Source organism: Melanerpes formicivorus, unplaced genomic scaffold (assembly GCF_026170545.1).
Source record: "Melanerpes formicivorus ecotype bairdi unplaced genomic scaffold, bMelFor1.0.p_v2 SCAF_13, whole genome shotgun sequence".
Taxonomy (NCBI): domain Eukaryota; kingdom Metazoa; phylum Chordata; class Aves; order Piciformes; family Picidae; genus Melanerpes; species Melanerpes formicivorus.
In genome coordinates this window covers 11,702,457-11,723,061 of record NW_027142365.1, presented here as the reverse complement: position 1 = coordinate 11,723,061, position 20,605 = coordinate 11,702,457, and the positions used below count along the sequence as shown (strand labels likewise).

Genomic DNA, 20,605 nt, shown 5'->3' with positions numbered 1-20,605 from the left:
AGTGCATCCATGCCACTAGTCCCTGAGCTGTCACTACCAAGCCACGGGGTCTGGCCATGGCCATAGTGAATGCTGTGGCACAGACCTCACCCAGCAGAGCCTGGCACTATGCTGGGGCTGCCCTTCAGTGCCAGCTGTGGAAATGGCACTGAATTATGGTTTTGCTTGGAAAAGACCTTTAGGGTCATGGAATCCAACCATGAACCCAACACTGCCAGGGCACCACCAGACCATGGCCTTCAGCACATCTTCATGGTTTGGAAACCCCTCCAGGGGTGGGATCTCCACCACTGCCCTGGGCAGACTGGGCCAGGCCTGGACAACCCTCAAAGGGCAGAAATTGTTCCTCATGTCCAAACTAAACCTCTCCTGGGACAACTTGAGGCTGCTGCTTCTTGTCCTGTCACTTGTTCCTTGGGAGAAGAGACCAACCCTCATCTGGCCCTAGCCTCCTTGCAGGGAGTTGCAGAAAGCCAGAGGGTCTCCCCTCAGCCTCCTTTTCTCCAGGCTCAATAATCCCAGGTCCCTCAGCTGCTCCTCACCAGCCCTGTTCTCCAGACCCTTCTGCAGCTTTATTGTTCTTCTCTGGATCTGCTCCAGTCCCTCAATGTCCTTCTTGGAGTCAGTGACCCAAAACTGACCCCAGGATTGGAGAAGTGGCCTCACCAGTGCCCCGCCCAGGGGGACAACCCCTGCCCTGCTCCTGCTGGCCACACCACTGCTGATCCAGGCCAGGGTTCTGGTGGCCTTCTTGGCCATGCCATGCTGGCTCATTTCCAGCCACTGTCACCAACCCCCTGCTCCCCATCCTTTTCCACCAGTTTCCAGCCACTTTGCCCCCAGTCTGGAACCTTCCTGGGGTTGCTGTGGCCCTGTGGCAAGACCCAGCCCTTGGCCTGGTTAACATCGTGCCACTGGCCTCACCCATTGCTCCAGCCTGGCCAGAGCCTTCTGCAGATGCCCTGCTGACCCTCCAGCAGATCCACACTCCTGCCCAACCTGGTGTCATCTCCAGGGAGCCTCGATTCCCTCATCCAGGCCCCGGGTAAAGAAATAGAGAACTGGCCCCAGTGCTGAGCTCTGGGGACACCACTGGTGACTGCTGTCCACGACTCGGCCCGGGCAGTGAAGCCTCCACCCACCCCAGCCCTCCCAGTTTGGTGGGAGGTGGTGCCAGAGGCCTTAACAAAGCATTCATTGGACCAGCCAAGACCATGGGCAGAGACTGTGGGCTGTAGAGTGCCCACTTTGGTGCCATGCTGGTCCTGAGCACCTTTTGTGCCTGCCTGTGCTGGTACCATGACCTTATGAGTTCCATGAGCATCTTCCAGGCTGCAACCAAACCCAGCATGGCACTGACCACGGTGCCTGGGGGCCTGCTGCTCGCAGGGCATGCTGGAGGGTGCCAGGCCTGGCATGGGCAGCATGGCTCAGCCATGCCATCCACCAGCTATGCCTGGCACAGCAGCTCTGCAGGCTGCATCTTGCTGGCACTTGGCTGGGTGCCTGCTGGCACAGCAGCCACAGCTCCAGTACCCAGACTTGCCGTGCAAGGGCTGGGGGCTGCCTGGAAGGCAGGTGGGCACTTGTCCCCTTCCCACAATCGCCAGAGCCAGTCAGGGGTGCCATAGCAGGATCAGGGCAGGGGCAACCGGGATGTGGCACTGAAGCCACAGAGATGGTGGAGCCAGGGGCTGCCAGGAGCCAAGATGAGGCATACCTGTACCTGAGTGGGGTCAGGAGGCTGCAGTGAGTGGCACAGCTGCTGTTGTTCTGCCTGCCAGGAGGGAAACTGGGTCTGGCACCAACCTGGCACCCACACCAGTGGTCCCAGTGAACTGGCGGCTGCCACAGCCAAGCCATGCCCACTACTGTGGGGATGACACTGGGGGCACCACAGCCCTGGCACAGCCCAGTGAGGAGAGCCAGGAGCCAGCTGGGAAAAGCTTTTATTTAAATAACCTCCAAAAATAGCCTGCCAGGGACCCGAACGGCTGCTGGGGGCAGGGGAGGGGTATGAGGGGTGACAGGGGCGGGTGCCCACCTCCTGACACATTTTGGGTACCAGGACCCCTCTGCCAGCTGCTTGGTGGGCTTGGGGTGAAGCTCCAGGTGCGAGTGTCCCCTCAGCAGGTGACACAGCCCGAAAGCGTGGGTGCTGGCGGCGAGTGGCACCAGGATGGGCTCAAGTGGCACCATCCCAAGATCCTGGCACACAGGTGGCAAGACCGGCACAGCAGGATGTGGTCCCTGTGCCACAGGGAGCGGCGAGGCTGCAGCTTCCCCCTGAGGTGGCTTCAAGACAAAGCCGTGGGGTGCCCAGTTTTGCCCCACATCCCTTTCCCACATGCCACTATCTCTGCCCTGCTGCCAAGGAAGGAGAAATGCCAGGCAAAGCTACCCCCCCACCCCATGCCAAGGGGGACACAATGCCATCAGGCAGCACAGGCAGCCCCTCATGCCCCTGTTGCGCGGTTAACTGGTGCCAGAAAGCTGCTAGCCAAAGGTTACCACAGAGCACAGAGAGAAGCAAAAGCAACCCCCCCCCTTCCCACCCCCCTCACCCCCTCTGCCCTCCCGGGGGCTTCTCCCAGGGCCCTTTTGGAAGCAGAGCTTCCCCCCGGCCACTTTTCCCGGTGGACTCCCGGTGTGTGCCCAGGGCAGGCTGGATCCTGCCACACCCATGGCAGTGGGGGCCCCTCCACGGCACGACGACTCCCAGCACAGTCCCCCTCTCCCCCAGATCTCCCTCCCAAATTGTCCTTGTGGAGCAAGGTCCAGGCTGGAGGGAAGCTCTGGGGGCAGATTGTGCCCATGGCCGTCTCTGGCTGTGCCACTGCCAGGCACAGAAGGGGTTTGGGAGCCACCAGATCCCAGATCCTGAGATCCTCCCAGGTGCAGGAGTGGTTTGAAAGCCACCAGATCCCAGATCCTGACCTCTTCTCAGGTGCAGGAGCGGTTCGAAAGCCACCAGATCACATATTGAGCTGCTGGGCCCAGGAGTGCTTTGGGAGCCACCAGATCCTGAGCTCTTCCCACTCCAGGCAGCACCTCCAGGATCCTGTTGTGGCTCCGTGGCTGTGTCCCTCTCCACGCATGGTTGGCAGCTCCTGCGGCACAGCCCAGTCCGGCTTTGTTGCACCTGATCTGTGCCTCCCAAAGCCCTGGTACTGCCGGCATGGGGCCTGCCCCGGGCACTGTCCTGCTTTGGTGGGCGACTGGCCCTGGCATGCGCTGGCGCTTTGGGTTTGGTGCCTTCTAGTGCAAGAGCCGTGGTGCCTGGCAGGGCTTGGGCAGCGGTGCCAGCGTCACAGGCAGCTGGGGCAGGGAGGGGGCTTCTGGTCACCATGTGCCCGCTCGGGCAGCCGCAGCCCTCGCTTCTCCTCGAAGCTCCGCCCGCAGGCCCCGTACTTGCCCCACAGCTCAGTGCCAGGCTGTGGCTTGGGCAGCAGCTGCCGCTGGCCCAGGCAGTCGGCGCAGCAGCACGGTGGGGGCAGCGTTGGGGGTTTTGGGCTCAAACCCTCCCCACCCTCGGCACATTTGCAAGGGGCACAGTGCTCCCCGGGCCCATCCTGAGGGTGCTGGCCGCCTGGCGCCAGCTGCTGCTCCTCCTGCATCAGCTGCAGCAGGATGTCGGCGGCGCCCGAGGGGCTGTCGGCACGGGCCGGGGGCTGCGTGCCATGGGGGGCCGCGCGGGAGCAGGGGGGCAGCAGCACGGCGTGGGGCTCCGAGCCTTTGCATAGGGGAATGGTGCTGGCGGCTGGCACTTGGCAGTGTGCCGGGCAGGCGCCCTGGCAGCAGGCGGGCACGGGGGTGGCTCCGGGGTGCGTGCGGCGGTGCCGCAGCAGGTGAGCTTTCTGGCTGAAGCCCTTGTCGCAGTCGGGGCAGCGGAAGGGCCGCTCGCCGGTGTGGGTCCGCTGGTGCACCGCCAGGTTCACCTTCTGCCGGAACCTCTTGCCACACTCGCTGCAGGCGTGCGGCCGCTCGCCGCCAACAACCCCACTGCCGGCTCCGCCCACACCAACCCCACCACCAACCCCACAAACTCCGGCACCGCCGACGCCAACCCCACCGCCGACGCCAGCACCACAAACCCCAGCACCACCAATGCCAACCCCGCTACCGACCCCCCCTACACCAACCCCGCCTACACCAACCCCGCCAACACCAACCCCAGCACTGGCGATACCAACTCCAGCACCAACCCCAGCATTGGCAACACCAACCCCAGCACCGGCAACACCAACCCCAGCACCAACCCCAGCACCGGCAACACCAACCCCAGCAACGCCAACCCCAGCGCCAACCCCAGCGCCGGCAACACCAACCCCAGCGCCAACCCCAGCACTGGCAACACCAACCCCAGCGCCAACCCCAGCACTGGCAACACCAGCACTGCTAACACCAACTGTGCCAGCAACACCAGCACTGCCAACACCAACCCCTCCACCAACCCCAGAACCACCAACACCAGCACCGCCAACACCAACCCCACCAGCAACACCACTAGCACCACCAACACAACCACCAACACCATCAACACCACCACCAGCACCACCAGTACCACCAACACCAGCACCACCAGTACCACCAACACCCTCAACACCACCACCAACACCACCCACACCCTGCTGGTGCTGCTGCAGCTCTCCGGGCTCCTCACCAGGCTCCGCCCCGCAGGGGTAGGGACTGGCGGGGTGCCCGGTAGCGGCAGCGGCAGGGTGCTGGTGGCCCGGTGGCCTCTCTGGTGCATGGATGCGCTGGTGCACCCGCAGAGACAGCTTGCTCTTGAAGCGCTTGGGGCACTCGAGGCAGGAGAAAGGCTGGCGCCCGCTGTGGGTTTTCTGGTGCGCCAGGAGGTTGGGTTTCTGGGCAAAGCGCTTGCCGCACTGGGTGCAGGCAAAGGGGCGCTCGCCGGTGTGGGTGCGGTAGTGGGTGACCAGGTTGCCCTTCTGGTTGAAGCGGCGGCCGCAGACACCGCAGGTGAAGGGGCGCTCGCCGGTGTGGATGCGTTGGTGAGTCACCAGGTTGGTCTTCAGGCTGAACCTCTTGCCGCAGACATCGCAGCGGTAGGGCCCGTGGCCGCGGTGGTTCTGTCGGTGCTTCACCAGCCGCTCGTACTGGGCGAAGCTTCTCCCGCAGTCAGGGCACAGCCAGGCCCTGCCGTCTTCCAGCTTGTCAGGGTCTTCCTTAGGGGACAGCTCCTCCTCCTCACCTGAACTCTTCTCATGCTCGGGGCAGCTGTAGGGCTTCTGCCCGCCATGGCTCTTCTGGTGAGCCACCAGTGCCAGCCAGAGCCCAAAGCTGTTGCCGCACTGATTGCAAATGAAGGGCTTCTCAGCCCCGGGCACTGGGGGAGCTGGGGCAGTGGCATCGCCCAGGCTGGGCTGCACTCCAAGGTGCCCCAGGAGGTGGTGTGGGCCGTGGCTGAACGCTGCAGTGCAGCCACCAGCAGCCTCAGGGTGTGGTGGCCGGAGCAGGGTCACCTTCTGGCAAAACCCCTCAGTGCACTGGGCACAAGGGAAGCTCTGCTCGCCCAGCGTGGGCGGCTGAGGGGGCAGTAGGGACTCTTTGGGGGCAAAGCCCTTCTCAGCAGCACATGGGTACAGCTCCTGCCCCTCTGCCAGCTTCTGGCCAGGCAGTGGTGGCATGGGGGTGAAGTGGGGTTCACCCTCAGCCCCTGCAGGCTGCAGCAAGGTGGGAGCGGTGCCATAGGGCAGGCAGATAGCGGGACTGCGACCGGGGCAGCGCCGCTGGCGCGGGGCATGGGTCTTCTGATGGGCTTTGAGAGACACCTTGTCCTTGAAGCACTTCTGGCACTGGGCGCAGGGGAAGGGCCGCAGGTCAGTGTGGGTGCTCTGGTGGGTGACCAGGTTGGTTTTCTGGGTGAAGCGCTTGCCACACTGGGCGCAGGCGAAGGGGCGCTCGCCGGTGTGCACACGGTAGTGGGTGACCAGGTTGGTCTTCTGGTTGAAGCTGCGGCCACACAGGAAGCAGGTGAAGGGGCGCTCGCCCGTGTGGATGCGCCGGTGCGTGATCAGGTTGGGCTTCTGCCGGAAGCTTTTGCCACACTCGGGGCACACGAAGGGGGTGTCCTCCTGGTAGCTGCGCGACTGCGCCCGCAGCTTGGGCTTGGTGCCATCTTCATTCTCACCCAGCGTCTTCTGCCCGGCGGCGTGGATGCGCTGGTGTGCCAGCAGGTTGGCTTTCTGGCTGAAGCTCTTGCCGCACTGGGTGCAGGGGAAGGGGCGCTCACCGGTGTGTACCCGCCGGTGGGTCAGCAGGTTGGGGCGCTGGCTGAAGCTCTTGCCGCAGTCGCCGCAGCGGTACGGCTTCTCCCCGGTGTGGATGCGCTCATGGGTGATCAGGCTCTGCTTCTGACGGAATCCTTTGCCGCACTGGGAGCACCGGAACGGGCCGTTGCCGGCCTGGGGCGCCCAGCAGCCCACCCGGGTGGGCAGCGGGCTGAGGGCACTGGTGGTGTTGGTGTCTCTCTCGCCGCCTGCCCGCTCCGGCACGCGCTGCCCGCCGTGGAACCATCGGCCGGAGCTGCTGGGGGTGGCTGTGGGGTACAGCTCCAGAGAGCCAGCACTGACCACAGGCTTCTCTTCGGGTTGCTCCACTTTGTTCACCCGCCCGGGCTCCACTGCGGGGCAAAAAGAGGCAGCAAAAGGAAACTTCAGAGCCTCTGTAGCATCACTGAGTCCAACCCTGGACTCTCGTGGGAAGGGCCAATACTAAATCAGTCTGGGACATCTGGAGGGATTAGAGCCTGGCCCAGTGCCTGCTCCAGCCCTAACTCGCTGAGCGGTGCTGGCAGCAACAATAGAAACTCACCAAAAGGGCTGCAAACTGGCTCAGAATGGCCACAGATTCGCCAAAAGGGCTGCAAACCTAACTGAAATTGCTGCAAGCTGCCTTAAAATGGCCACAAACTGGCCTAAAAGGGCTGAAAACTGGCCACAGACTGTCTCAGAATGGCCACAAAATGGCCAAAAGGACTAGAAACTGGCTTGAAGTGGCCCCGAACTGACCAGAAGAGCTGAAAACTGGACTAAAGAAGACATAAACAGATACAAAAGGCTTGCAAAATGGCCATAAACTGGCTCAGAAAGGTCACAAACTGGCAAAAAGGGCTGCAAATTGGCTTGAAATGGACATAAGATGGCTCAAAATGTCCACAAAATGGCTGCAAACCAGCCAGAAAACACCTACAAAATGGCTAAAATGGCTGCAAACTGGTTAAACCGGCCCCCAAATGGTCACAAACTGGCCCAAACTGCCACAAACTGGCCCAAAATGGTCACAAATGGCTCCAAACTTACATAAAAGCAACCACAAAATAGCCCCAAATGGCCTCCTCCCCCAGAAGCAGCCCCCTCACCCCACCCCGAGTCCCTACCCTGGCACCCACTAGCGCAGGCTCCAGCCAGACTCTTGCTCTCCTCCTGCATCGGCCGTGCGTCTCCGTAGGGCTCGTCCGGAGTCTTGATGCCAAAGAGCCCCCCAGGCTTGAAGAACCTGTAACCTGGTGGGGGGTACGACACCAGCTGCTCATCATAGAGTCACCAAATTCCCCCAAATTCCCCCAGATTACCCTAAATTAGCCAAAATTCCCCAAATTAGCCAGATCTGAGGGCAGCGCTTTCATCTCTGTTCAGCCTGGGGGTGAAGTTAAAGATCAAAGGCCCAGCTGCCTCCCCCGCTCCCCAGAAACGCCCTTTGGAGATGCCAGCTCCAGATTCCGGTGGTTTTGGCACTGCCAAGTTGTGCTCACCTGTGCAGGGGTCGGCAGGGATCTCGGTGGCATCCAGCTGGTGGCCAGCTCTGGGTGCCTCGCTCAGCCGTGGGTACGGCAGTAGGTTCAGGGCATGGGCCGGCTGCTCCGAGATGGGAAGAGAGGATACCCCTAAATTAGGCACCTCCCCAGCCTCTTTTGGGGGAAGTGTCTTTGGGTTTTGGCACCAATAGGGACTAGCAGACAGATGGCCACATGCATGGGCACTCGCCTGGGTGAGGTGAGGGTGGGCAGTGGGTGCATTCTAAGTGAGGTGGGGGCTTGGCTAGGGTCCCTGCAGAGCCCAACCCTCCCACCCCCCACTTCGAAGGCTGGGGAGGGGCATTCTTAGCTCATGGCATCACCTGTTTTTTCCAGGGTGCTGCTCCCGGAGGGCAGGAGCAGGAGCGAGGCCCCGAGGGGTGACACCTCCCGGGCATCAGTTTCAGGACCAAGGCCACGCACCCTCGCCCCGCCCTGCCCGCGGGTCCCCCGGCCCCCACACCCCGGTGCCATCAGCCAGCCCCGCTCCCACCCCAGCCCGGAGCCCCCCCAAAAGGAGCCAAAGAGACTCTCCCCGGGAAGCTCGACCCCGATCCGCTGTCATTCCATTCCCACTCCCGCCTGCGGGGATCCCTCCCTGCAACCCAGGGCGCTCCCGCCCCCCGCAGCACCCGCGGTGCCCACCCCCCGCTGCCCTGCCCTCAAAGAGCACCAATTTACCACCCCAAAAAACCTCTTGTGGGGGCAGCGCGGCCCCTCGGCACCAAAGGACGAGAAGAGAGACTGTAGAAGAGGTCCCGACACGTCCCCCCCCAAATCCCCAACCCCTCTCGACCCCCCCACATCCTCCAACATGCCTCCAAAATCCCCAACCCCTCCCAAAACCCTGCCCAACCCCCCCCGAACCCCCCAAACCCTCAAAAATCCCCCAAACTCTCCCTAAAATCCCAACCCGCCCCCCCAATCACACCTCCCCCCGCGAAACCAACATCCCCAACCCCTCCCAAGAACCGCCCCCACGCCCTCCAGAAAGCCCCCAAACTGCCCCAAACAATCCCAACCTACACCCCCCCCCCCCCCCCGCCCCGAGCCCCCAGCGCCTCGGGGCAGGGCAGAGGAGCGGGGGCTGCGCTGGGGCCGCTCAGCCGTACCTGGGGCGCTCCCCCCGCGGACATGGCGTCCCTGGGGGTGTCTTTGGGGGGCTCACAGCGACTGGGGGGGTGGGGGGCGAGCGGCGGAAGCTCCGCGGCCTCCCCGCCGCGGCCTCCAAATGGCTGCTGCGGGGCCTGCAGCGGGAGCGAGCCGGGCGTGAGGCGGGAGGAGAGGCCGCGGAGCCGCTTCCTCCCCCTCCTCCTGCTGCTGCTCCTCCTCGTCCTCCTCCTGCTCGTCCTCCTCTTCCTCTTCCTCCTCCCGCTCCAGGGGTGCCCCTCACCCCGGATTCTCTCCCCCCACCCCCGCACCTTCCCCACCCGCAGCGCTGCTGGGAGTTGTAGTCCAGGCCCTCGGGCCCCGCGAACCGCGGCCCCGGAAGCCGAACGGCGAAGGCAGGGCCCCGCCGGCTCCGGTGGCGTGGGGGGCACCCGTAAACCCGCCGGAAGGAGGCAGAGCGGGTCTGGGGCTCCGGCTGGGGAGAGGGGCACCAGGAGCGGCTGGCGGGGCTGATGGGAGCCCTCCCGGGCGCGGGCATCCCGGGATCCTTCCCTACAGCCGGGCACTGCTCCCCCTCGCCCTCCCGGGCGCTGGCACCCCGGGATCCTTCCCTACAGCCGGGCACTGCTCCCCCTCGCCCTCCCTGGCACCGGCATCCCGGGATCCTTCCCTACAGCCGGGCACTGCTCCCCCTCGCCCTCCCGGGCGCTGGCATCCCTCCTCAGCACCGGGATCCCTCCCGTGGCAGCGGCATCCTTCCTTAAAATGGGGAATCGCCTCCCAGCGCTGGGATCCCTTTCCTGGCACTAAGCTCCTTCTTTACCTCTGGGATCCCACCCCGGTACTGGACCTCTCCCTGGTACTGGGATCCCCCCGCGGTACTGGGAACCTCTTGCTGAAGCTGGGATCTTTTCCCGGCACCGTAATTCCGCCCCCCACCCCCGGCACCACATCCCCCCCATCGCAACCCCTCAGCGGGCAGCGAACCCCACAGCAGGGCCCCCCGATGGGAAAGGCCAACCCGGGGAGCCGAGTTCCGACCCCACGCACGGGCCCCCAAGTCGGTCACGGCCCGGGAGGCCCTGGTACAACCGGGGGGGGTGTGGTGTGGTGCTCCCCACGCCACGACAGCCGCGGCCGGATCCCCGCCTCCGCCGCTTGTCCCGCCCCGATCCCGTTTCTAACACCCCGGGAATTCACGAAACATGCCCCCAGCACCCACCCCCACCCTCCCCCCAAGCGAGGCCACGGCGACAGCGGGGAGCACCGGGGGGTACCGGGAGCGTCCCTACCCCGCGGGGGGAGGTCACGGCGCCCGGGCTGCGAGCGCTGCCGGTGGTCCCCGAGGGCCGGAGAGTGAGCGCGGGGAAACGGAGGAGGGACAGAAGATGCCCCCCGTCCCGCCGGGCCCCGGAGCCGCCTCCCCGGGGACACTCACGGGCGGACGCTGCTCCGGCGGCTCGATGACGTCAAGCAGCGGGAGGAGGCCACGGCCAGCGCAGGGCACTTCCGAGTGACGCGGCGTGTCCCGCGGCGGCAGCCGTAGGGCGGGCGGACAACGGTACCATCGAGACAGCGGCGCAGGCCAGAGCGTCCCCAGGCCGCCAACTGGAACAAAATGGCCGCCAACTGGCCACAAACTGGCGCAGAACGGCACCAGCCAGGCCCAACATGGCACAAACTGGTCCGAAAGATCCACAGACTGTTACCAGAATGCTGAAAACTACCAGAGTGACTACAGTGTGTCCCAGCGTGGCCACAAGCTGCCTCCAAATGGCTAAAGACTTGCCCAGAATGGCTGCTCGTTAAAATGGCCACAATCGGGGGGGGGGGGAAGGAGGATGGGGGGAGCCTGCCATAAACTGTTCCAGTAATGCCACAGTGGGGTCCAGGCTGTCCACAGACTCCCCAGAATGGTCCAGAGTGGTTGCAACATGGCCCTAAACTGGTCCAAAACGGCTCCAAACTGGAACCAAATAACCGCACGTTAGTCTAAAAAGGACCACAAAATGACCCCGGCAGCCACGATCTGCCCTGAAATGGCCACAAAAACGGAGTCAGACTGACCGGGATGTCAGTTTGCAGCCAAAAATCTCCACAAACTCTTCCAGTAAGGCCCCAGACTGGCTCCAGAGGGCCAAAAAAGGGCCGGAATAGCTAGAATCTGACCGAAATTGCCCCGGTCCGGAGCATTTCCCACTACCGCCGGGGTGCTCAGCTCGGGCCAAAGCCCCCCGGGAACCGCCAGGGTGCTCAGCTCGGGCCAGAGCCCCCCCGGGAACCGCCGGGGTGCTCAGCATGCGTCCCAGCGGCTCAGCCCTCCCCTGGCCATGCCTGGTCGTGGTCCGACCCATCCCCAGCCGAGCCCCCGCGGGGCCTGCGCTTGCCCCGGGGCCGAGAGCCGGTTCTGCTTGAGGCGGGGCCCGCGGCCCGGCCTTCCTCCGTCTCCCGCTCCCAGTTCGGCGCCGCGGAGCCGCCGGTGCGGGCTCGGGGCCCGGCCTCTCGTCCCCGGTGCCTGTCTCGGCGTCCCGAGAGCCGTGTCCCGAGCGCGTGTGGGGGCGAACACAGGCGCGCCCAGGGACCCCCGGGGCGGTTTCCCGTTTCACGCCGTTTCGGGGGCTCCCCGTCCCTCGGGGCGCCGTGCATCGCCACGCTGGGGGGCGCCGGGGCAGGGCGGAGGATGGGGCCCGCCAGCGATGTCCCCTCCCGCTGGTCTCGAGGGTCTGCGCCCCCCTAAGCCCACCCCAAACACGACCTCCCCTTCCCCGGTGCCTCTCCCCGCCCATTCCCGGGTGGGCCGCCCCGGGGTCATCCCGGGAGCTACGTGCAGCCTCTTCCCTCCTCCCCCCACTGCTGAGCCGGAGGGGCCGTACCGGCGGCGGGGGGCGGAAAAAAAGGGCAGTTCCCAGGAAATCGGTTCATGACCGAGCGAGTGGCGCGGCGGGGCGCTTGAGGCCCGGATTCCCCCCGGAGCCCTCTTGCCGGTGCCGGGATGCGGCTGCCGGTGCTCCTGTGCCTGGCCCTGGTGGCGCTGGCCAGCGGCGGGCAGTCCCCGTTACAGCGGCGAGTGCTGCGGGAGCTGCTGGAGCAGTTCCACGGCCGCAGCAACGTCCAGTTCCTGTTCAAGGAGCAGGCGGTGGAGGGGGTGGAGAGGGTGAGGGGGAGACACCGCGGAGAGAGAGGGGAGAGGCAGCCGGGGACACCGGACCCCGCCGGACCTCCCCCTCCACGGCGTGGGGGTGGGGGGAGGCGGTGGCTGTGGGCAGGGGTTGAAAAGGTGGCTGGGAGTACGTGGAGGAGGCGTGGGGGGATGCTGGGGTGTCGTGGAAGGGGGGGAGTGGGTGTTGGGGTGTCACAGAGGGTGGTGGGTGCCAGGAGCCTATGGAGGGTGTTGTGGAAGGGGATTGGGGGGGTGCTGGGGAGGCTGTTGGGGTGCCATGGAGAGAGGGTGAGGGGTGGGTCACTGAGTATGCTGAGGTATTGGGGAAGGGGTTTGAGAGGGGCTTGGGTGTCATGGAAGGGGGATGAGGGGTACTGGGGCGCTACAGAGGCTGCTGTTGAAATGCTGGGCAAGGGGAAGTGGTGGGGTTTGGGGTGTCATGGAAGTGGGATGGTGGGTGTTGAGAGGTCACAGAGGGAGCTTGGTGGGTGCTGGGGTGTCACGGAGGGGGCTGGGGTGTTGGGATGTCACAGAAGGGGGGTGGTGGGTGCTGGGATGTCATGGAAGGTGATTCAGTGTCATGAAAGGAGGGTGGTGGGTACTGGGTTCCTATGGAGCCTGTTGGGGTGTCATGGAAAGAGGGTGGTGGGTGCCTGGGGTGTCACACAGGGAAGGGGCAGTTGGTGCAGTGCCAGGCCCCCTGGCGTGGCTAGTGGGGCCAGGCTGGTCACCAGGGGCACTGGGCAGGGGCTGGCAGAGCTCGGCTACTCATTAACTGCTGGTGCCTGGTGCCATCATGGTGCAGCTGGAGGCACCCAGCAGCAGCGGCTGGAACCTGCAGGGACGCCCCCGGTTTGGACCACCCCATGGGGTCCCTGGGGCTGGATTCACCCTGGGGACTGTGAAGGATTTGAGTCACTCTGCCCCCCTCCCCTGTTCATGGCCACCTCACCTATCGCTCCCCCAGCTCTCAGTGGCACCCAGTGCCCCGTGTGTGTGCCCTCAGGGCTGAGGGGTGTCCCTCTGTCCCCCAGGAAGACTCCTCAGGAACGTTTGTCCAGCTGCGGGTCAGCCTGGTGCAGACATCCTGCAGCAAGCGGGCACAGCGCCGGCACAACTGCCGTCCCCTGGAGAGCCGGGTGAGCCAGCCTGGCATGGGGACACCCTGTGGGGACATCCCATGGGGACATGGCACTTCTGGCCCTCCTGGGCCGCTCCATCTCACCGTGCTGTGCTGAGCAGGCTGGAGGTGATGATGGCCTCTAGCCCATGGTGGTGATGGCTCCTGGCTGTGCCTACTGCTGCCCCATGGCAAACAGAGGGTGTGGGTGGAACGGGACTGTCCTTGGTGTCCCCAAGGGGCGACAAGCCCTGCTGTGCCTCCAGTGGCAGGGCTGGGGTTGGCAGGGGAAGGGGTGGCAGGGCAGGGGGCTTGTCCTTGTGCTGTGACAGTGTCCCTGGGGGTGCCAACCCCGCTCTGTCCCCAGCGCAAGCCTGTGTGCCTGGCCTGCTACAAGTTCGACCGTGGTGACGTCCCCAAGGTGCTGGACAAGTACCACAACTGTGGCCCCAGCCACCACCTCGCTGCCAAGGTGAGCCAAGTCCCCCCCACCCCATGCCACCAGCATGATGCTGGCAGTGTCTATTGCAAGGGTTAGTGCCAACCAGGCTGGTTCTGTCCTGGCAGGAGATCAAGCACCGCGACGAGGCCGAGTGCAGGGCGGTGGAGGAGGCTGGCAAGGCCGGGGATGGGTTCTACCTGCCTGGCATGTTTGCCTTCTCCAAGGGGTTGCCACAATAGGTGGCTGTCACCAGCCTGGCACGTGCCAGGGACACACAGATGGCCCCTGCTCGCAGCCTCCCAGCACAAGGGACCAGCTTGGTCCCCTCCTCTGCTTGCTGCCCCCCCAGCTTGGTGTCACCAAGGGATGGACCTCCCCAGTGCCACCTCCCCGGGGGCTCACCAGTAACCCCCAGCTCACTCCTACACCCCAGCTCACCAGTAAATGTCTGATCACCAGTAAACACCAGTCTGGCTCCTGCTGTCACTGTTATTCCTGCTGGAACGGCTAGGGGTGGGTGGAGGGCTCAGCCCCATGTCCCTCTGTGGGGACTCTGTGCCAGCTCCCCCCCCGACACTGCTTGTCCCCAGCCCCAGAGGAGGGACAGGGATATGGGTGGTCCCCCCTGCCTGGTTGGTCAGGGCACAGGAGCAGGCAGCAGAGCAGGGCCTTGGGGGCTTGCAGAGCTTTTACTGCCCAGTCCGCAGTGTCCCCCCAGCCCCACTGCGTTCCCCTGGTCCCCATGGCACCCCCCAGCACCCCCATGCAGCTCCTTCCAGCCACCCGGGCTGCCTTCAAGCTCCTTGTGACATCTTGGCTCCTGCCATGGCTCTGCTGTCCCCTCTCCTGGAGTGCTTGGGGCACAGCCCAGGCATGCCTGGCTCTGGGGTGTCACCCCTGGCATGGCAGCGGGGGTCTGGCAGCCCCCCAGGCTGCAGGCAAGGCTGGGTTCACCGCAGCTACTGTGGCATCACTCCAGTTGCTCCAGAACTCCTCCAGTCACTCTCGTATTCCTCCACTCACTCAAGTATACTTCTAGCTGTTCCAATATCCCTCCAGTACCCCTCCAGTTGCTCCAGCATTCCCCTGGCTGTTCCAGTATCCTCCCAGTCACTCCAGCATCCCTCTGGTTTCTCGGGCACCCCTCCAGTCACTCCAGTATCCCCATGGTTGCTTTGGCATCCCTTCAGTCGCTCCAGTTTCCCTCTGGCTGCTCCAGTGTCCCTCCAGCTGCCTCACTGTCCCTGCATCGAGGGCTGTGCCAGGCTGGCGCTGGCAGCATCCAGTGCTGGGGTCGGTGCCAGAGGTCTCCTCTGCCGGTCCCGGCGCGTGGGGGACGTGTCTCAGAAAACGAAGGAGCTGGGGTCATGCCGGCTGCCCAGCGCCCGCTGTGCCTGGGCAATGGAGTCGTCGGCGCGCCGGCCGAGCTCGCGGCACTCGCGCAGGGCCTCGCCGAACTGCCGGTAAGCCTCCTCCACGATGGAGCTGCGCCGTGGGGTCCGCGCCTCCCAGAACCCCGCTTCAACCCAGGGCTGTGCCGCCCGCTGCGGTGCCTCGGCGGCAGTGCTGGCACCAGCGGTGCTGCCGCGTCCCAGCGAGCTGTCAAGGTCGCGGCACAGCTGGTAGAGCTCGCTGCCGCGCCCCGACACCCGCTCGCCGTCGATGGACTTGAGGCCGGGGAACATGGCGGCCAGGGTGGCGCGGTATGTCGGGGTGCTGGCACACAGCGGGTTGGCGATGCCGGTGCGGGGGTCGCGCAGCCGCAGGCTCTCCAGCCGCCGCAGCCCGCTCAGGCAGCGCAGCCGTGCCAGGCTGCCCAGCCGGTTGCCCGCCAGGTTGAGGCTCTGCAGGTTGTGGCACGACGCCAGCGGCTCCAGCCTGGCCACGCGGTTCTGTGCCAGGTTGAGCACTGCCAAGGCTTTGAGGGCTGCCAGCGGGCCCAGGCGGGTGATGGCATTACCGGATAGGTCCAACCACTCCAGGTTGGTACAGTCGCCCAAGCAGCCCAGGTGGGCGATGCCGCGGCCGCGCAGCCGCAGCAGCAGGATGGACTCCAGCGCGAATTCCCCGCTGCTGGCCTTCAGCAGTTGTGCCGTGATCCGCACCCCACCCTCCTCATCCTCCTCCTCCTCCTCGTCGTCGTCTTCATCTTCCTGCTCCTGGGGGGAATCCTGGGGGGGCTCCTCGGCTCCCTCCCCGCGACCGTCCATGCTGCAGCAGTTTGGGGAAGGGGTTGAGCCCTGGCGGGGGACAACTTTGTGTCACCCAAGAGACACCGCCCCTACAGACCCAAACCCAGACCCCGCCAGGTCCCTCGCCGGATCTCCCACTCACTCCTGTGCACCCGGGTCCCTCCCAAGGCCCTCTGGACCCCCCATTCCCATTACCGTGCTCCCTGGAACCCGGACTCCCCCCGCACATCCTCCCGACCTCCCGGTATTTTCTCCTCTCCCGTCTCCTCCCGATGCTCCCCAGTGCCCAGCTCCCCTGACCTCCCCCCACCCCCTCCTTGGAATTCCCGGTTCCCGGTACCCTCCCGATCCCCCAGACTCTAACTCCCCTCCTTTCCCCACGATGCTTTCCCCCCGCACCCGCGGTCTACCGCTGCTCCCCGGACCCCCTTGGCTCACTCAGCTGCTGACGGTGTCCCCCGGGTCTCCCCTAGACCCCCCACCGGTGCTCCCCACCTGCCCCCTCCCCGCTCTCTCCGCTCCCGACAGCCCCTCGGCCCCGCCTCCCCGTTGCCACGGAAACGAGCGACCGCCCCCGCCCCGCCTCCCGTATCCCCGGGAAGAGATGTTGCCATGGCCGGTGCCACCAGGCAGGCCCCCGGTACCGTCGCCATTCCAGTGTCTCTGGGGATCGATGTCACCGGTGGTGTTCCCATGGCGGGCACCGGTATCTCCTGTCCCTGAGCAGCCCCTGGGATCGACCCGGTCTTGGTGCCCCCGGGGATATCCCCATGGCCAGGTACCGGCAACAGTGGCTCCTGTCCCCAAGCAGACCGAAATACCGATGCGGTCTTGGTGTCCCCAGCGGTGTCCTCGTAGCCACAGCTGGGCACTGGCACCACCACTGGCTGCTCCTGTCCCCACACAGTTCCCAATGCCAGCCCAGTCCCGGTGCCACCACAGCCCTGCCTGCAATTCCTGTCCCCAAAGACTCCTGCTCAGAAAGGTTCAACCAAACCCAGTTTATTGGCAGTTCTGATTCATTGACACCACGGCACCGCCATGAGGAGTCCCTTGTCCCAGGGGTCCCAGCACCCCCAACTCACTGTGTGCCAGCCCTGGAGCAGAGTGTGGCGCATGCCCAACCAGTTTTGAGGTGTTTCAGGCATTTCAGAGCCGCTGTTTGCCTCCAGTTCCCATCCCTGCTGGCTCTAGCACCCCAGGGGATGCTCATCATGCCACATGCTGCAGCTCCAGTGTGGGACACCGAGGACACAGCACCGCCAGGAGCCACCACGGGCCCCGGCACATCCCAGTGCTCAACCCACGGTGCTCAGGGACAGAGAGTGGCAGGGGCTGTGGCGGTGGTGCCCGGCCAGCTCTGCTGCGGTGTGGTACTGGTGGCAGCGGTGGCAGCATGGGTGCGCTCATGCCGCAGCAGGTGGGTTTTGCGACTGAAACTCTTCCCGCAGTGGGTGCAGACGTAGGGCCGATGCCCGGTGTGCACGGCCTGGTGCCGTGCCAGGTTGGTCTTGGAGCTGAAGCGCTTGGTGCACTGGGTGCAGGCATGAGGCCGGGTGCCAGTGTGCACCGCCTGGTGCCGCGCCAGGTGGGACTTGCGGCTGAAGGTGCGGCCACAGAGCTGGCAAGCAAAGGGCCGGGTGCCGGCATGGGCTTTGGCGTGGGCCAGCAGGTTGGTGCGGGAGCCGAAGCGGCGGCCGCACTGTGGGCAGGGAAAGGGCCGCTCGCCAGTGTGCACCCGCTGGTGCCGCAGCAGGTGCTGGCGGTGGGCAAAGGCGCGGGCGCAGAGCGGGCAGGCGAAGGGCCGCTCGCTGCCGTGGCTGCGCTGGTGGGCAGCCAGCTCCAGCCTGTGGCTGAAGGTTTGGTCGCAGCGGGGGCAGGCGAAGGGCTCCAGCCCCGCATGGCATCGCAGATGCGCTGTCAGGTGCCGCTTGTCACCGAAGCCACGGCCGCACTCGGCGCAGGCAAAGGGGTGGCCGTCGCAGTGCAGCCGCCGGTGGGATGAGAGGTTCTTCTTCCAGCTGAAGCTCTTCCCGCATTCCAGGCAGGGAAAGGGCTTCTGCTCATCGCTGAGCGCCGTGGCCCCATCTGCCGGTACTGGCGCCAGCACTGGCTCTGGTACTGGCTCCGGTACCGGCTCCTCGTGCAGCTGCTGGTGGCGGAGGAGATGCTGCTTGTGCGCGAAGCGGCGTGGGCAGTGGGCGCAGGCAAAGGGCCGCTCGCCGGTGTGGGTGCGCTGGTGCCGCACCAGGTGCGTCTTCTTGCGGAAGCGGCGGCCGCAGTCGGCGCAGGGGAAGGGCCGCTCGCCGGTGTGGGTCTTCTGGTGGGAGCGCAGGTGGATCTTCTGGCTGAACCTCTTGCCACAGTCGGCGCAGGCGAAGGGCCGCTCGCCCGTGTGCACCCGCAGGTGCCGCGTCAGGTGTGCCTTCTTCCCGAAGCCCTTCCCGCACTGGGTGCAGGTGAAGGGCCGTAGGGGCACCGCGGCACTGCAGCTCTGGGGGTCAGCCACCGGCAGCTGCAGGCCGAGCCGCGCCTGGAAGCAGCGCTCGCAGCCGCCGGGTTCGGTGCCGGCACCATCTTGGTTCTGGCCTTGTGGCAGCCATGGTGGCGTGGCAAAGGTGGGCAGCTCGCCGTAGCCCAGCTCCTCTGGGCATGGCTGTTCCAGTTTGCAGCTGCCAGTGCAGCCTGGTATGCCAGCAGTATGGGGCACAGTGCCAGCCGGGGGCTGCCCCGCCAGCAGGGCTTCAGTGCCAACTGGCCACTCCTCATCCTCCTCCTCTACCTTCACCTTCCTCACCAGCCAGTCCTCTGTGGGGCACACACCAGCACCCAGTGACCATCACCAGATGATCATCACTGGGGTAAGCACCACTGGGGTGACTATCACTGCACGTCCCCAACGTGCTGTGGTCAGAGCTCTGGCTGTGCCAGGCCACCCAGAGGCTTTGCTGCATGCCAGCAATGCCAACATGTCCCCTCACCTGAGCAGCTCCTCTCCGGGCCCCCTGGCTCCTCTTCATCACCCTCAGGGTTTGCCTCCACCTTGGGGACCACCAACCACCCTGGGGGGACAGAGTGGCACAGCCAGTGTCTCCCCCCACCCAGCTCTGAGAGACCACCAGGAGTCTCCCTCTTGGCACCCACCTGTGCTGGCACAGCCTGGTATCGCAGGCACCTCCATCTCCTCTGGCAGTGGAACCAGCTCAGGCTTGGTCGTGGTAGAACCTTCATGGGATGAGATGGGACTGGGCTGAGCTCCCCCCGGGACTTTCAACCTGCACCCCAGAACCTGCTCCCGTAGCCCCCGGGCATTCACCGTGCCCAGCCCCGGCGGGCGGTGAAAGCGGGGCAGGGACCCCCGAGTGGGCAAAGCCCTTCTGCATGGGGGGGCGGGTCCGGTGGGGGCTGGGCGATGAATTAGGCAGGATCCCTGGGAAGCCCCCACTCCAACCCTCCACCGACGAGCAGCTCGAACGTATCAGTGGGGAGGAGGGCGAATGGATCTGGGGGCCTCCGGCTAGGGGCACCCTGGGAACACATCCCAGGGAGTCACCCACCGCTGGTACCTCTAGGGCGCGCCCACCTCTGACCCCCGCAGCCGCTCGCAGCCCCTCCCGTACGCCCAGCCCTGCCCTTCCCGTTCCCTCCCCGCCCTCCTGTACCCCCTCGAGCGTTTCTTGTCCCCAACCTTGTAGCCCCGGTCCCTGCCGTCCCCGCTCTGTCCCTCTGTCCCATCCTGCCCCGCCCCATCCTGCCCCTCCCCCTCCCCCTCCCCCTCTCATCCTGTTCCACCCTCCGCTCCCCCCCCCCCCCCTTCCTGACCTCCCCAGAGCCCCCGTCCCACAGGGACTACCCCCTGGTGCCGCTGCTGCTCCCCGTATCGCTCGGACCCCGCTCTCCGCCCGTCCCCGTGGCCTCGGGGCGGACACCGAACCCCCCTACCCCCCAAGCTCCGCCTTTCCCGCGGTGGCCGCCGGTCCCCCCCGCCCCCTCTCCACCTCCCCCTCTCTCTTCTCGGTCCGGCACCCCATGCCCGCCGACACCGAGGCACCGGTAGCGCCGGTCTCGGGACACCCTGCTGGGATACTCGGAAAAACCGGGATAAACAGGGACAAACCGGGATAAACAGGGACAAACCGGGATAAACTGGGACAAACCGGGATAAACCAGGACTACATCTCCCGGCAGTCCTCCCCGCCGCACCGCCGCCCACAGGCTGTACCGCGCTGTACCGAGCCAGACTGAGCTGTTCCGAGCCGTACCGGGATGTACCGCGCTGTACCGAGTTGTACCGGGCCGTAGCGAGCCATATTGGTCTGTACCGAGCTGTACTGGGCTGTACTGAACCATAGTGGATCATACTGGGTTGTACGGAGCCGCCGCTCCCCCGGCGAACCGGGTTCTGCGTCCCCGGTCCCTCCCTGTCCCCGACTGCGGCGGGGGCTAGGGGAGACGGGGGCAGGGACGGAGTGACATGGGGGAACACACAAGGGGCAGGGACGTGGGGACAGAGGGGACACGACCGTGGGATGGAGGCAGCAGGGGCCACAGGGACAGATGGGTCAGGATCTCAGGCTGGGACACAGGACAAGGACGTAGGGACAGAGGGACATAGCTGTGGGGATGGAAGGGACATGGGGAGACACAGGACAGGGATGTGGCAGAACACAGCCATTGGGATGGTGTCAGGCAGAGGAGCGCGGGGGAATGTAGGACAAGGACATGAGGGGATACGGCCATGGGGATGGAGAGTAAGGGACGC

General features: G+C 65.5%; 2 protein-coding genes across 4 annotated transcripts; both read right to left on the bottom strand.

Moving 5' to 3' along the window:
• Positions 1 to 1,932: 1,932 nt before the first annotated feature.
• On the bottom strand, positions 1,933 to 19,583 carry LOC137445013 (zinc finger protein Xfin-like). The gene is made up of 10 exons (XM_068146417.1): positions 19,532 to 19,583; positions 18,988 to 19,068; positions 18,825 to 18,905; positions 17,164 to 18,651; positions 11,803 to 12,210; positions 10,368 to 10,537; positions 8,932 to 9,066; positions 7,778 to 7,880; positions 7,403 to 7,528; positions 1,933 to 6,646 (listed from the first exon to the last, which is right to left on the bottom strand). The coding sequence occupies exons 2-10, from the start codon at positions 19,022 to 19,024 to the stop codon at positions 3,309 to 3,311; spliced, it is 5,886 nt and encodes a 1,961-aa protein (XP_068002518.1). The 5' UTR covers positions 19,025 to 19,068; positions 19,532 to 19,583; the 3' UTR covers positions 1,933 to 3,308.
• LRRC61 (leucine rich repeat containing 61) lies at positions 14,139 to 17,156 on the bottom strand. 3 transcript variants are annotated; one of them, XM_068146127.1, is made up of 2 exons: positions 16,488 to 17,156; positions 14,139 to 15,891 (listed from the first exon to the last, which is right to left on the bottom strand). In XM_068146127.1, the coding sequence occupies exons 1-2, from the start codon at positions 16,536 to 16,538 to the stop codon at positions 14,995 to 14,997; spliced, it is 948 nt and encodes a 315-aa protein (XP_068002228.1). In that variant the 5' UTR covers positions 16,539 to 17,156; the 3' UTR covers positions 14,139 to 14,994. The 3 variants fall into 3 exon arrangements, with proteins under 3 accessions (XP_068002228.1, XP_068002229.1, XP_068002230.1); XM_068146128.1 differs by lacking the exon at positions 16,488 to 17,156 and adding an exon at positions 16,339 to 16,379; XM_068146129.1 differs by lacking the exon at positions 16,488 to 17,156 and adding an exon at positions 16,282 to 16,313.
• Positions 19,584 to 20,605: the final 1,022 nt, after the last annotated feature.